Source organism: Hipposideros armiger, unplaced genomic scaffold (assembly GCF_001890085.2).
Source record: "Hipposideros armiger isolate ML-2016 unplaced genomic scaffold, ASM189008v1 scaffold_1241, whole genome shotgun sequence".
In the NCBI taxonomy this organism is placed as follows: Eukaryota; Metazoa; Chordata; class Mammalia; order Chiroptera; family Hipposideridae; genus Hipposideros; species Hipposideros armiger.
The window spans coordinates 220,022-232,649 of NW_017732591.1; the positions used below are offsets into that span (position 1 = coordinate 220,022).

General features: G+C 41.6%; 1 protein-coding gene across 1 annotated transcript in view; it reads left to right on the plus strand.

Annotated features, from left to right (window-relative positions):
- The window catches only part of LOC109376962 (E3 ubiquitin-protein ligase parkin-like), a gene marked incomplete at its 5' end in the record, with an annotated part of 210,476 nt that extends 198,384 nt beyond the window's left edge, over positions 1-12,092 (plus strand). Inside the window, 2 exons of the mRNA XM_019633142.1 lie at positions 9,873-10,009; positions 12,076-12,092. Coding sequence (XP_019488687.1) covers positions 9,873-10,009; positions 12,076-12,092 — 154 coding nt within the window. The remainder of the gene's footprint in view (positions 1-9,872; positions 10,010-12,075) is intronic.
- Positions 12,093-12,628: the final 536 nt, after the last annotated feature.

The window sequence follows — 12,628 nt, forward strand, 5'->3', positions numbered from 1 at the left end:
TTATCTGCTTCTAGCTGTAATTCACAAAAGAAAAAACAAAGGCAGATACGTGCATGCGTTGGCATGTGTTACAGATGGCGACTCCAACAGCGGAATCGTTGTGCCACACAGCAGCTCTATGCGAGCGATGTGACCCCGAAAGCGTTTTATGTTAAATCCAGTATCAGCTTTCTTGAGCTGTACACACTGACAGCCTGAATAGAGTGAGCTCTGAGATTGCAACTCAGAAGACCATGGCTCTTATAAACATAACTGTAAGCATCTGTGAACTTTTATAAATATGATTTTGAGAATTGAAATTAATTTCATTAGTTGGGGGATAGGAAAGTAATATGATAATTTTCCATGAGATGTGTTTTCCTCTCCTGGGCCAAATACCCTTTGGAACTATTAATTTTATTTCGTTACATGCAACAGTTATTTCATTGTGATTTACCCATTATTTACAATTATTTGTCAGTGTCTGGTATAAATGCCTTAGCAAGAAAATTTGGGGGTGTTGCTACTACGCCATGTCATTGTAATGAATTCCTACAAAAAGGGGTTGACCTCTTTGCTTTTAAAAATTTAACTTTTAAAAAAGAAAAGTTTATTTTTTAATTCTAATTTGCATTGTTATCTTATAATGTTTATAGTCTAACACTTCTAGAAGTTAATGGTTTATGTTTGGGTTCAACATGTCAATAGTACATTTAGAAGTATAATACATAAACTATATTGAAATTAAATAATTTTTTTCAAAGATTGACACCATCTGAAGGAAATTAATAACCCATTAATTCTCTTTTGTAACCATGGCTTCATATTTTTATTTTGCATACCCTGTTAATTGTTAATGGTTCAAAAAGTTATAAATAATAGGACCTAACTCAACTACACTTAAGGTGTTATATAAACCTAAAACATTGACTTATATATGTGACTTGTGAAGCAATATCATTCTGTGTTCATATCATTTTTAATTTCTGGCGGAATTCAGAACTTTGATAAAGGCTAAGGGGATAATATGAAAATATACAACATGGTTCCCCAGTCCTACCTAACTTGATTCCATTTTAAGGGTTTTTATATGTTTTCCTCACTTCCCTCTAGTGTCTTGGTCAGGCTAACTCCTTTCTGCCTTTTAGTTTATGTTTGTCTTCTTTCAGGAGACATTCTCTGCCTGGCCAACACTGGATTAAGCGGCTCCTCATTAGCTCCCCCAAAGCGCCTCAGACTTAGATATATCACCCTTAGACAGGATTCCTCGGGGACAAGGACTGTGTCTCCCCCTCCGCATATAGAACAAAGGTGCCAGCGCAGCAACCCCAGTCAGTGTGTGCTGAGTTTGAGTGGGGGAGACCTGACATAGGCTCATGAAGCAATACAAAAAATATGAAATAAAATACGAAGTTGAATAGATAAAAATGATACTTTATAAGCATCAAGCATTACAGAAAATCAGGCAGTGAGTGGAGAATCAATGTTAGCTGGGGTTTTTACTGAAAAAAGCTTCCTGAAAGAGGTTGGATTAGAGCTGAAACTTGACCGTTTTTTGGAAAATGGAGACAAGTAGAGAAGAACTTTGCACCCAGGGAGAAGAGCATACGGAAGAAGGAGGCCTGGAAGCCGTGAGGAGAGTGATCTGAGCGCAACAGAAGAGTCTGTGAATGGCAGTTTGGGGGATGCATATTATGGGGTAAATCGAGCTTATGGAGGGCGCTGAAAGGTAGAAGGAAATCCTGGGGTCTTAATGCATTAGCATTTGGTAACTAGTTTATCATTTTGGCCAAGACCTGCCATGATGAAAGCTACTGTAGAATACCTTTGCTGAGCTGTGCTGGTTGAATTGCAGAGGGGGCTGGGGTGGGAGGGAGACATGGACTTGGAGTGGGTATGACTTAACTGTCAGCCAGCATGATGCTAACGAGTTAGCAGAACTCAGATTACACCAACACTCCAGATTATACCAACACTCCAAGACCTAACCCACTGGCTCTAGAAACCATTACACTTTTGCTACTCTTTCTGTTCACCCAGCTATTTCTACAGCTCCTATTTTGTAGATTCTCTCATAATCAGTAAGGATATATTGAGAGGAAACATGTCTGAAACAGAAAATGTGGCGGCTACTTGAAACTCCCGCATTTCTCTACATGACAGGAAGTAGAACAAGTTCACATATCAACAGGGATGCCGTTAACTTGATAGGGAGCTGTGAAATAAAGGGCCCTGGTCCACAACAAAATACCTTACACAGAGCACCTCCCCCATACACGGGAGGCCAAGGCTTAGTCCCACTGCAGAAAAGAGGCCGTAAGGTGTTACCTCATGGGCACTTGGGAGAGTGTGAAATATTTTGATGAGCATTATAACTGCAGGACACACAAAGCAGGTTGTTTCCCAGGAATGAATCTGCACGTTAATGACAAGGGAGTTTGCAGAGTGTTAATCAGTGGGCTCAAACTTGGGAACAAATACTGTGGTTAGAAATTCTGTTGAATTCAGTAACATTTAATGCCATGTGTGGGATATAGAATTACTGAATGAGGATTAAAGAGGAAGAGGGGGTTTCGCCAGTTAGGAAAGAAGACGAAGACTTCCTGTTTTCCTGTTTTCTTAGTCATTTCATTCGTAACTTATTTACTCGACTGTTTTATATAGTATTTTATTTAAAGCCTTTATAAACAAGGGAAGCCATTTAGTTTGTTTTCTGTCTTCCCTTTATATGGACTGAGCACACTGAGGTAAGGGCTATCTTGGGACCCGTCCACAAACCCCAGACCCTGGTGAGGCGGTTTCTAAACCCTTCCTTATGGCAGTACCCACTACACTAGGAGATAATCATTTGTCTGTCTTCGACCCTATAGAACTATGACTTCCTGAGGGGAAGGACCCTGTCTTGTTCACTGTGATATGACACTGACAGGACAGTTGCCTGGCTTGTAGCAGTTGTTCAAAAGCCCTGGCAGAATGGACAGGTGAAGGTGAAGCTAGGATGTATAATAGAGATTAAGGGTCTTTGCCGTGGGTATGATGCACGTGCTGAACTACTGGATCTCCTGCAAGTAAGTTCACAAAGCCGAAGTCAGTCCTTTTGTGTGAGTGCTGCGAAGTGGACTCAGAGCAGTGAGCACGAGGGCAGAGGAGGCAGGAAGAAACGGGAGGGAGGGGCGCTCATGAGTTTGCCCAGGGTCTGTGTGCCTTCGTGGGCTGTCCAAGCAGACTAATGGGCAAGTGAGCTGAACTTCGGGAGTTTAAACTTGGCTGCGAGAAGGAATTTTGAAGGTCATTCAACTGTTGAAGCTTATTTTAATTTCTAAGAGTTGAGTCTATCAATTAGCACCTTGGATCAGGGACGTCGCCGGGGACTGGCTTTCCCATTTGGCTAACTCCCGTAATGAGCTCACATGACATATGGGCCAAAACAAGATCTCTGGCACTTCTGCAGACGGGCAGCGTGCTGGAGCCTTCTTTATCGGTAGTGCACTTGGGCACCTAGTAGGTAATGTCGCTAAATATAGAGTAAGCGAAAATGCATTAGGTTCCCAAGATTTCAGTCACTGATTTATGTTGTTTAGAAGCTATCTCTAACTAAAAGGGATATAAAATGACAGTTGTGAAAAAGATAAGTTCAAGTTACTTAACGGTGTAGCTTTCCTCCTCTAATTATTTTTATCTAATTAAATGTTTATTAAATTCCCAGGAGTCACAGTTGTTCATGTGCCGAAGGTTTGCAGACAGCTTTGAGGATTGCTAACTGGGGCATGACATCTGTGTTTGTGTTGCACAAACTGGAGACTGTGAAAACAACACGTGAATTTCCGAGGGTCAAGTTGGGTTAGCCAAACTGAAAGACTAACTTCCTCCCTCAGTGAGGAAATTTTATTTTTCTCTTCTCAGTGATTTGCACTTCATAGCTGCATTCTAACTTGCATCACTCTTCATTGCATTTTGGATGATTCTACCATCCCTAAATATATATTGGGTTGTCAGAAAAGTCATGATGCATTTTTCCTATGTTTTTCATTGCAAAAATGCATCATGACTTTTCTGGCAACCCAATATTTGTATTTACTGTTGCCTTCCACTGGGGCGAATGAGGAAACCGGCTCCGCTGGCTGGCGCGGCACAGTCCTTCTGTACTTTCACAGCTTCCACCTCTTCTGTTCTGGACCTGGAATTTTCTCCATCTCCACTCCCTGGAATCCTGACTCTCCTCCTCATGAATCCTTCTCTGATCTGCTCAGTACCCTCTCTTCCTCCTCTGGGCTTTATTAGTTACATTGCTGCATTTGAAAGAGATTATCCCAAAACTTAGTGGCTTAAGATTGCAGTCAACGTGATCTCACACCCTTGCAGCGGGTCAGGAGTTTGGGAGCGGCTTAGCTGGATGGTTTAGGGTATGCCGTGAAGTTATAGTCAAGATGTCACCTGAGGGCTACAGTCGCCTGAGGGCTTGCCATGGGCCGGAGGATCCCCTTTACAGGTGCCTAACTCAGGTGGCTGCCAAGCCAGTGCTGGCTGCTGGCAAGAGGCCCCAGGTCCTTGCCACGGGGACTTCTCCATAGGACCGCTGGAGGGTCCTCACAACATGGCCGAACTTTCCTCAGAACAAGCGACCCAGGAGAGAGCACAGGCAAAAGCTGCAGTGTTTTTTCAAGTCAAGCCCTGGGAATCACACATTGTCGTGGCTGCATTTTCCCTGTTGTAACATGGGTCAGTCCTTGGATGTGTGGAAGCCAGCAGGTGGGGTCACTGGCGAACATGGCGCAGCTGGCTGAGCACCGAGCCTGTTCATCGCCTGCCTGTCTCACCTAACGGAAAACATGCTGCCCTATATCACCATTATCTGTGTCCCTCTCCTACCCACTTTATTAGGTGTTCATTTCATTTAGAGTTTAGACTTGCTTCCTTATCTTTTCATATCTAAAAATTTCTGGGACATTCCATTCAATATGTGTCACATTCAGCTGAATAACTTATAACCACAGCCTCTCCCTTAATGGGTATAAATGAAGATGTGTATGTGAGAAAAAAGCAGACAAACAGAGACAGAAAAATAGATTTTGGCAAATAGATAGATGGGGAGGGAAGGAGGGAGACAGGGAGGGAGAGAGAGAGAGAGAGAGAGAGAGAGAGAGAGAGAGAGAACGAACAAGAACAAATGAGGTAGAAAGAAGATTAAACTGCACATTTTATCATATAAATATGAAAACTGTTGCTGTTTTATAGAGAATAGAGACCTGATCTACAATAGTTCAAACGTTTGGACCACTGTGTAATGATCGTCCACTCTGTGATTTATAGGAATGCCTGCCATAGTTTTTACTACGAGTCCTTCAGTTATGCCTGCGAGTCAGAAGACCTCCGGATCACTCCTTTAATAAAAGCGGGGAAGCCATTGCTTACAAATAACTCTTCAGGAATGTCAAGTGCAGCATTTATAATTCCTTTTACATATGATTGAGAACTTTATGTACCCTTTGATTAACAGCTCTGTACCCCAGCTCACTGGGGTAAAATCATTCTCTAGATTGATCAATTAACATTTATATGTAATTTGAGCAAAGGGCACAGAGGAATGTCAGGAAGAACAAAGACCCCAGAGAAGCTGAGTTCTGGCAGATTCTTCTCAGAAATGTCACTCCTATCCATCTTCACAGGCTCATTCCTGAAGCCACCAGCATGCCATCGTCGGGCTCCTTAGGTAGTGACTCAGGTCTGAGTGGTTAAAGTGGCCTCCAAATAGTTTTCATGACTTCCAGCCTCTGTCCCGCCGAACTCTCCTCAGCACTGAACTTCCTGAACCATCACGCCCTCCCCCGCCCCCCACGCTTCGGAGCCGTCAGGGAATCAGGGAATGCCATGACCTAAGGCCACACGCCGTAGGTCTCATAGAGTCCCCGCGGCCACTGCCCCTGGCCAGAGCCGCCTCTGTCCCTAGCCCTTTTCCTCTCTCTCTCTTCCTGGCACAGCCTCTTAGCCCATCGAGAGCTTTTCTGTCCTAGGAACCCTTCCCCATGTCCGTGTTACCACTCCTCACCAAAGACCCCATGTCTCCCCCATGACCCAGAATTGGCTCCCCATTTCTTTCAGTGCAGCTCAGGCTCCCTAATAGAGCCATCCTGACTCGTACATCCCTCTCATCCTAACCTCTGGGGCACCACTGTCTGGTGACTACGTGGCCTTCCGTGTAACACTTGTGCCACATATGTGTCGTGTCCCCAGAGTGTGCCGCATGATTGTATACATATGAATTTCCAAAGCCGTGCTCACACCAGTTATGCCTACAAGATGTTTATTCAGTCCCTCAGTGCTGAATTCCACACGTGTTTGTTAGGGGCCACTGTAGCCAAGTTGCTCAATGAGTAACTGAGTAAAAAAATGTACGAATGGGAGCAGAGAAATTATAAAATAAGAACACTCAGTGCATGGATGCACTGGTACAACCAGTAACTGTCGATTCCGTCGCTGTCATGTGCTCGGCGCGGTGTTTGGTGAGGCACAAGCCACATGCACGTCGGTCAAGTGTGGCCTCTGTTGTGGCCTCAGGACTTTTCATTCAATGCTGACAGCTAAGGTGGTGCATATGAAACGTGGAATAAAAGTAAAGGTGCGTGATGGGCTCTGCGGGGGAAGGTAGGAAAAAGGCCCGAATCAGTGAAGAGCTGGGCTCCTGAGAAGGTTCCTTGGAGTCTTTTGTCTTGAACTGGACCTTGCAATTTTGATTGAAGTATAAAAGTTAGTAGCATGCTGCAGGAATGGACAACAAAATGCACGAGTCTAGAAGTAAAGGAACTAGAGGTACGCTAGGGTAGGCAGGGGGCACGCCGACTGGCCTGCATGGAGGCTGAGAGAGGACCAGGGGTGTGGTACCGTCGGGGCGCTTTGTTTCAGGAGGATGAAATGGAGAAAAGCATGTGAAGTTCCGAGCAAGGTTCCTAACTCAAGGAGGTGCTTCTAAATCCTAGTGCTCCCCCCTTTCCTCTTTAACCTAGCACTCAGGAAGTCAGTGATACAGTCTCTCTATCCATGAGATGATTTGTACCTATTTTCTCAGGTGACTCAGATGACTAATCTAATAACCTTTCTCTGGGTGTCCTGCTACCTTGTTCATAATTACTAACGTTGTTCTTAATAAGAGATCAATCTTGCCTCATCACTACCATGCAATAAAAAATCTAACAGGCTGATCATTCTATGTGAAATACATACATCTGTGTCTGTATATTTTTACTCAAGGTAAACATTCTCTAAAGCCATTCGATGCCTCTATACTTATTTTTTATTTTTATTTTTTTGTAATAATAAGGCTTATTGGCTGCTACAACATGTAAATCCTCAAAGGGCCTCAAGCCCTGGCCACCAGGCACTTCTCAGGCCTTAACTGCTGCCCTGTCCCTGTGCGTTAAAACTCCCCAGGGAGTGCGGCGAGCTGTCCCAGTGGACTGACCACCTGATACCGGGAACCCCTCCAGGCCCCGCGTGTAACAGCTCCGTCCTCTCCCTGATGGCGAGGCCACTTACCCCGCCAGCTTGGTCAGTCTGCTTTCCTGCCTGTGTCTCAGTTTCAGCAGGTGGAAGTGAGCTGGTGCCACTGCAGCTTACTTTTTAGGGACTCTTTCCATGACCCCAGGAAGATGTGCTTCTCTCTGTGGGAACCAGAGCCTCTGGTGCCACAGGGCCCGCGATGGCCTCACGCGCCATCTCAGTGGGGGGAGGGGCACAGTGGACGACTGTCCTTCATTTCGTTGGGTGTGTCTGTTTGTGCCCCAAACATCGGACCTCTGAAACCTTCCCGAACGTGGTGGTCCCCTGGCTTTGCACAGGCTGCGCCTGACAGCACGGCCTCCGATGCTTTTACCGTTCCTTGCTGATCTGTTCCAAGGAGCAGGATGCCATCCATAAAGTCAAACAATTAATGTGTTGTGGGTTGACTAGATGGTCTGGGTTCTTTGGGGCAATATTTTAACTGAAGTGCAGCTCTGTGATTGTGTCCCGCTGTCCATGTGTGGAAGAGAACTCTTCTAGTCTCCTAACAGGGATGGGAATGAACTCATTTGTGAGACTAAGGGCTGCACCCCACGTGCCTCACCATCTCTCCGGGGCCCTGTGACAATAGTTTATGTGCTGACTGCTGTGGCTTTAAGTTTTCTTTTTATTTCTTCTACAGGGTAATTGCTCAGCTTTCTTTTTAACCTGGTTCTATATAGGTACATTTTTATAAATGTTCTAGTATTTTCTCCTGGGTTCCCATGGGTTGATAGCAGATTAACGGCATCTGAAGCGTCTATACAGGCTCTATACTATACCATGTCTATATACCAAGTCTGTACCATGTTGCTAAAGGCAGAATGGACGTTATTTTTCACAGAACTTGGCTGTGAGAGGAGAAGGTAAAACACAGCCGCTCAAAGGGGTCGCAAAGAGTGAATAAAAAAGTGTGTGCGCTCTTGTGCATGTGCACATGCGTGACTCTTAGACGAGACATAGGAAAGTGTTACATTGTATCATCTTCAAGGGAAAGCTGTTGGGGGGAAGGGTAGGCTGAAAGTTCAGAACACAGTCAAGGCTTCATTGAAATTGGCCCTGGAAATGGAAATGATGTCCCTAAAAGGACTTCAGATGGGAAATGGAAGCCATCAAAATATTTAGCGACAGACACTCGTGCTCAGATTAAGTTGGTCATTGTCCTGTAGATCCATGATATTAAAATACCAAGGTTGTTTTTTTTCCTCATTTTGTTTTGTATTAGATATTCCTTTGAAATAAGTAGGAAAACCGAATTTTGAAAATCCTTTAATAGTTAAAAAGTTACCTTCTAATATTAATGTTTAACATACGTTTTTCTGGGAAAAGGGCTTTTGAAGAACTCTTTTATCTGTTAGGAATTGTGTGTCAAATGAGAGCTATTTTGTATTTTGTTATTATTGCATACAGAATAGGCTTATCTAATAAACTCCAATGACTTTCTCACTATTAAAATTGCCTTGGGGCTGATCTCAAATTAATATATTCAATCTGTCTCCCTTTTGTCATAAAATTGTATGGTTCATTTGCCAGCAAAAAAAAAAAAATGTGGTATTCAGGAGATTTTTTTTTCCCTGCAGTGTTTTAAAGGAATCCAAAATTTTTAGGACTTATATATATTGATTCATTCATAATATCCTAACCTTAATTTAAGAAATTGGATACTTGGGTAGGATGGGGGTGGCAGAATAGACAAAATGTTGTAATAGTAGAGTCTCTGATGGAAAATCTTTGATTTGTGAATTCTACTTTTCTACTTGAAATACTGAAATGAAATATGAGCTCCTACATAACATGCCTGCTTTTGCAAATGGTAACTTTCTTTTAATTTCGGGGAATTTCTGACTATATATATTATTATAAATTAAATTCAAGGAACAGCTATTTAAAACCTTACAATGCTGGCACTATGAGAATATCAGTGTGAAGCAGGCACAGTGTCCACTTTCAAGGAAGTCATGGTCCATCAGAGAGGAGAGACTTCTCAATACTATGATGTGATGATGGGTCAATAGAAATATATGTAAGTGTGTGGGGTGATTAGTAGGTTAATTGGGAATTATGAGTCAGGGAAAGCTTCTATAAAGAGGGTATATCTGAGCTTGGGTTTAAACAGCTGGTTGGTAAATCTGTTAACATAAAGAATATGAAATTAAGCAAATCACCATTCTGTACAGTTAGTGGAGTACTTCCAGTTTTTAAGACCTAGCAATGACCATCTGAGCTGAGTGCCAAATAACAGGTCCTCACTCACAGAGAGCACGCCCTAAGCCACCCCACGGGGTTACCACGTGTCCTACCGCACAGGGCACCTTTCCACCCTCGGGCACCAGAGAAAATGTCCTTCTGTGTCCACGCAGGAGCCCGGTCCTGGTTTTCCAGTGCAACAACCGCCACGTGATTTGCTTAGACTGCTTCCACCTGTACTGCGTGACGAGACTCAATGACCGGCAGTTTATCCACGACCCTGAGCTCGGCTACTCCCTGCCCTGTGTGGGTAAGTTGAGTACTTTTTCACCTTGTTTTTAATTCTCATTAAGAACAGAAGGCAAACTATTGGTGTGAAATATAGATATACCAAATCCTTAGCTGAAGGGTTGAAAATGCAAATATCTATTTGATCATTGCTGGGTAGGAAACATTGTTTGGATCAGAAAAAAAAAGATACAACGCTAAGGTATGAAAGAATTGCATTGAATTAGCAAACGCGTAACCTGCATAAAGGCATTGAAAATAAAATTCGAAACATGATTCAGCCAAGGTACATAGAGCACATCTGTGGGTTCACCCTGTGCGTTGCAGGTTTGTTACCCTGGATCTCGAGCGGCAGTGTCTCAGTTTTAAATCATGCTCCCCTATTGCTACAAATTTTGAGCTCACACACATATGTATGGAGGAACATATATTTAAAAAGAAATGAAAGGAGAATGAAATAAAGCTCAAATATTAAAGATTTGAGATTTTCTTTACCTTCCAGCATTTACAAAACATCCTTTCCTTGGACCATACTATTATTACATGTATTTCTGTTTTAATTTAGGTGAAATTCACATAACATACACTTAACCATTTTAATGTGTACAATTCGATGGTATTTTGTGCAGTCACAATGTGACCACCCAACTCTCTAGTTTGAAAACTTTTACTTCACCCTGGGAAAATAGCCCATATCCGTTAAGTAATCACTCCCCAAACCTCCTTGCCCCCATCTCCTACCAACCACTACAGTCTGCCTCCGTGGATTTGCCGTTTCTGGCTGCTTCATGTAAAAAGAACCATGCCATCTGTGACCTTTTGTTTCTGCCTTCTTTCACTTAGCATAATGTGTTTGAAGTTCACCCAAGTTGTCACATGTATCTTCATTTATGGCTGAATAATATTCTGTTATCTGCATATATGACAATTTGTTTATTCATTCATTTGTTGATGGGCGCTTGCATTTTTTCCACCATTTGGTTATTCCGAATAATGCTGTGTCATGTGGTAATTGTATGTTTACCCATTTGAAGAACTAAGAGCTGCCCAACGATTTTCCATAGCTGCTGCAACATTTTGCGTTACCATCAGGGACTTGTAAGGATTCCTGTTTCTTCATATTTTCATCAATACCTGTTATTTCTCAGTGTTTTTTTAATAGCCCTCCTATTAAGTGTGAAGTGGTATCTCACTGTGGTTTGATTTGCATTTGCCTTATGACCACTAATGTTGAATATCTTCTCATGTGCTTGTTTGCCATTTGAATATCTGTCTGGAGAAATGCCTGTTAAAGTCCTTTGCACATTTTTTAATTGGGTTCTTTGTCTTGTTATTGTTGAGTAGAAAGCATTCTTGATGTATTCTGGATACTGGACCCTTATCAGATCCATGATTTGCAAACATGTCTCCTATTCTATAGGTTGGTGAGAATGTCCTTTGATACACAGAAGTTTTTAATGTTGATGAACTTCAGTTTATCTATTTTTTTCTGTTGTTGCTTGTGCTTTTCGTGTCAAATGTAAGAAACCATTGCCAAATCCAAGGTCATGAAAATTTACCCCTATGTTTTCTTTTAATAGCTGAGCTCTTGTGTTTAGGTCATTGATCCATTTTGAGTTAATTTTTATATGTGGAGTGAGGTAAGGGTCCCTATTTCATTATATATTTGTTTCTAGCGACTGCGGCAGGAGTAATTACGCTTCACTAATTTTGAAAATTATGGCTGGAAACTGTGTGATACCTCTATTGAATGGGCAGGTTTTTTTTTTAAGTTCAGTTTATTCAATACTTAGTTTTAATGTTGATCAATGCTGAAAAATATACATCAAAATTATTTCACAGATCCAAACGGAAGAAGCTAATTGCATTGTTGACTTTGTAAATTACGATATAGTCATTTTTCAAATGTTATCTGCCATCAGTGCAATGATTTTTAAATTCAGATTTACATGACATACATGTCAATATATTGTTAAGAAAAACTCATTGAAAGGTATTGTGCTTTTATATTTTTAACAAGAGTTCAAAAGTCAGTGAAACATTTATTTGAAGTTTGGAAGATTCTGTTTCTGTTTTTCATGTTTTTAGGTGATACTTTGTATTGATAAATCCTCTTTCTTCACAAAACCGTACAACATGGCAATATTTCTAAATCTCCATTTTCAAATCTTTTCACAGTCAAGGTACTTTTAAAAATCAGTTTATTTCTCACTGATTTTTAAATTTTAAACCTTTCTCATTATAGAAAAATTTAAACATACTAAGAAAAATAGAACAATTACCCCACTTATATACATTAGGTAGGCTTTCTAGTATTACAAGAAAGCCTATACTATTATATATACTAGGTTGGTCACTGTTTCTAGACCTAGTTGAAAGAGCTGGGAAACATGTTTTTGTTCATTTGTTTATTTTTTTAAAGTATAAAGTACAATATTAGTTATACTGACATTTCCAGTTCAGATACAGGGTTATGGAATTTTTATTTAAAGTCACTAATCTTACAACTGTTGTTGCTTCTTCTCTTAGCAAAAATGCTAATTAGTTACTAAGTGATATCAACATATTTACTCATTTGTCTTAAGTTACAATTCACACACAATAGTATCAGTATTAAAATACCGACACTATCACCAAAGCA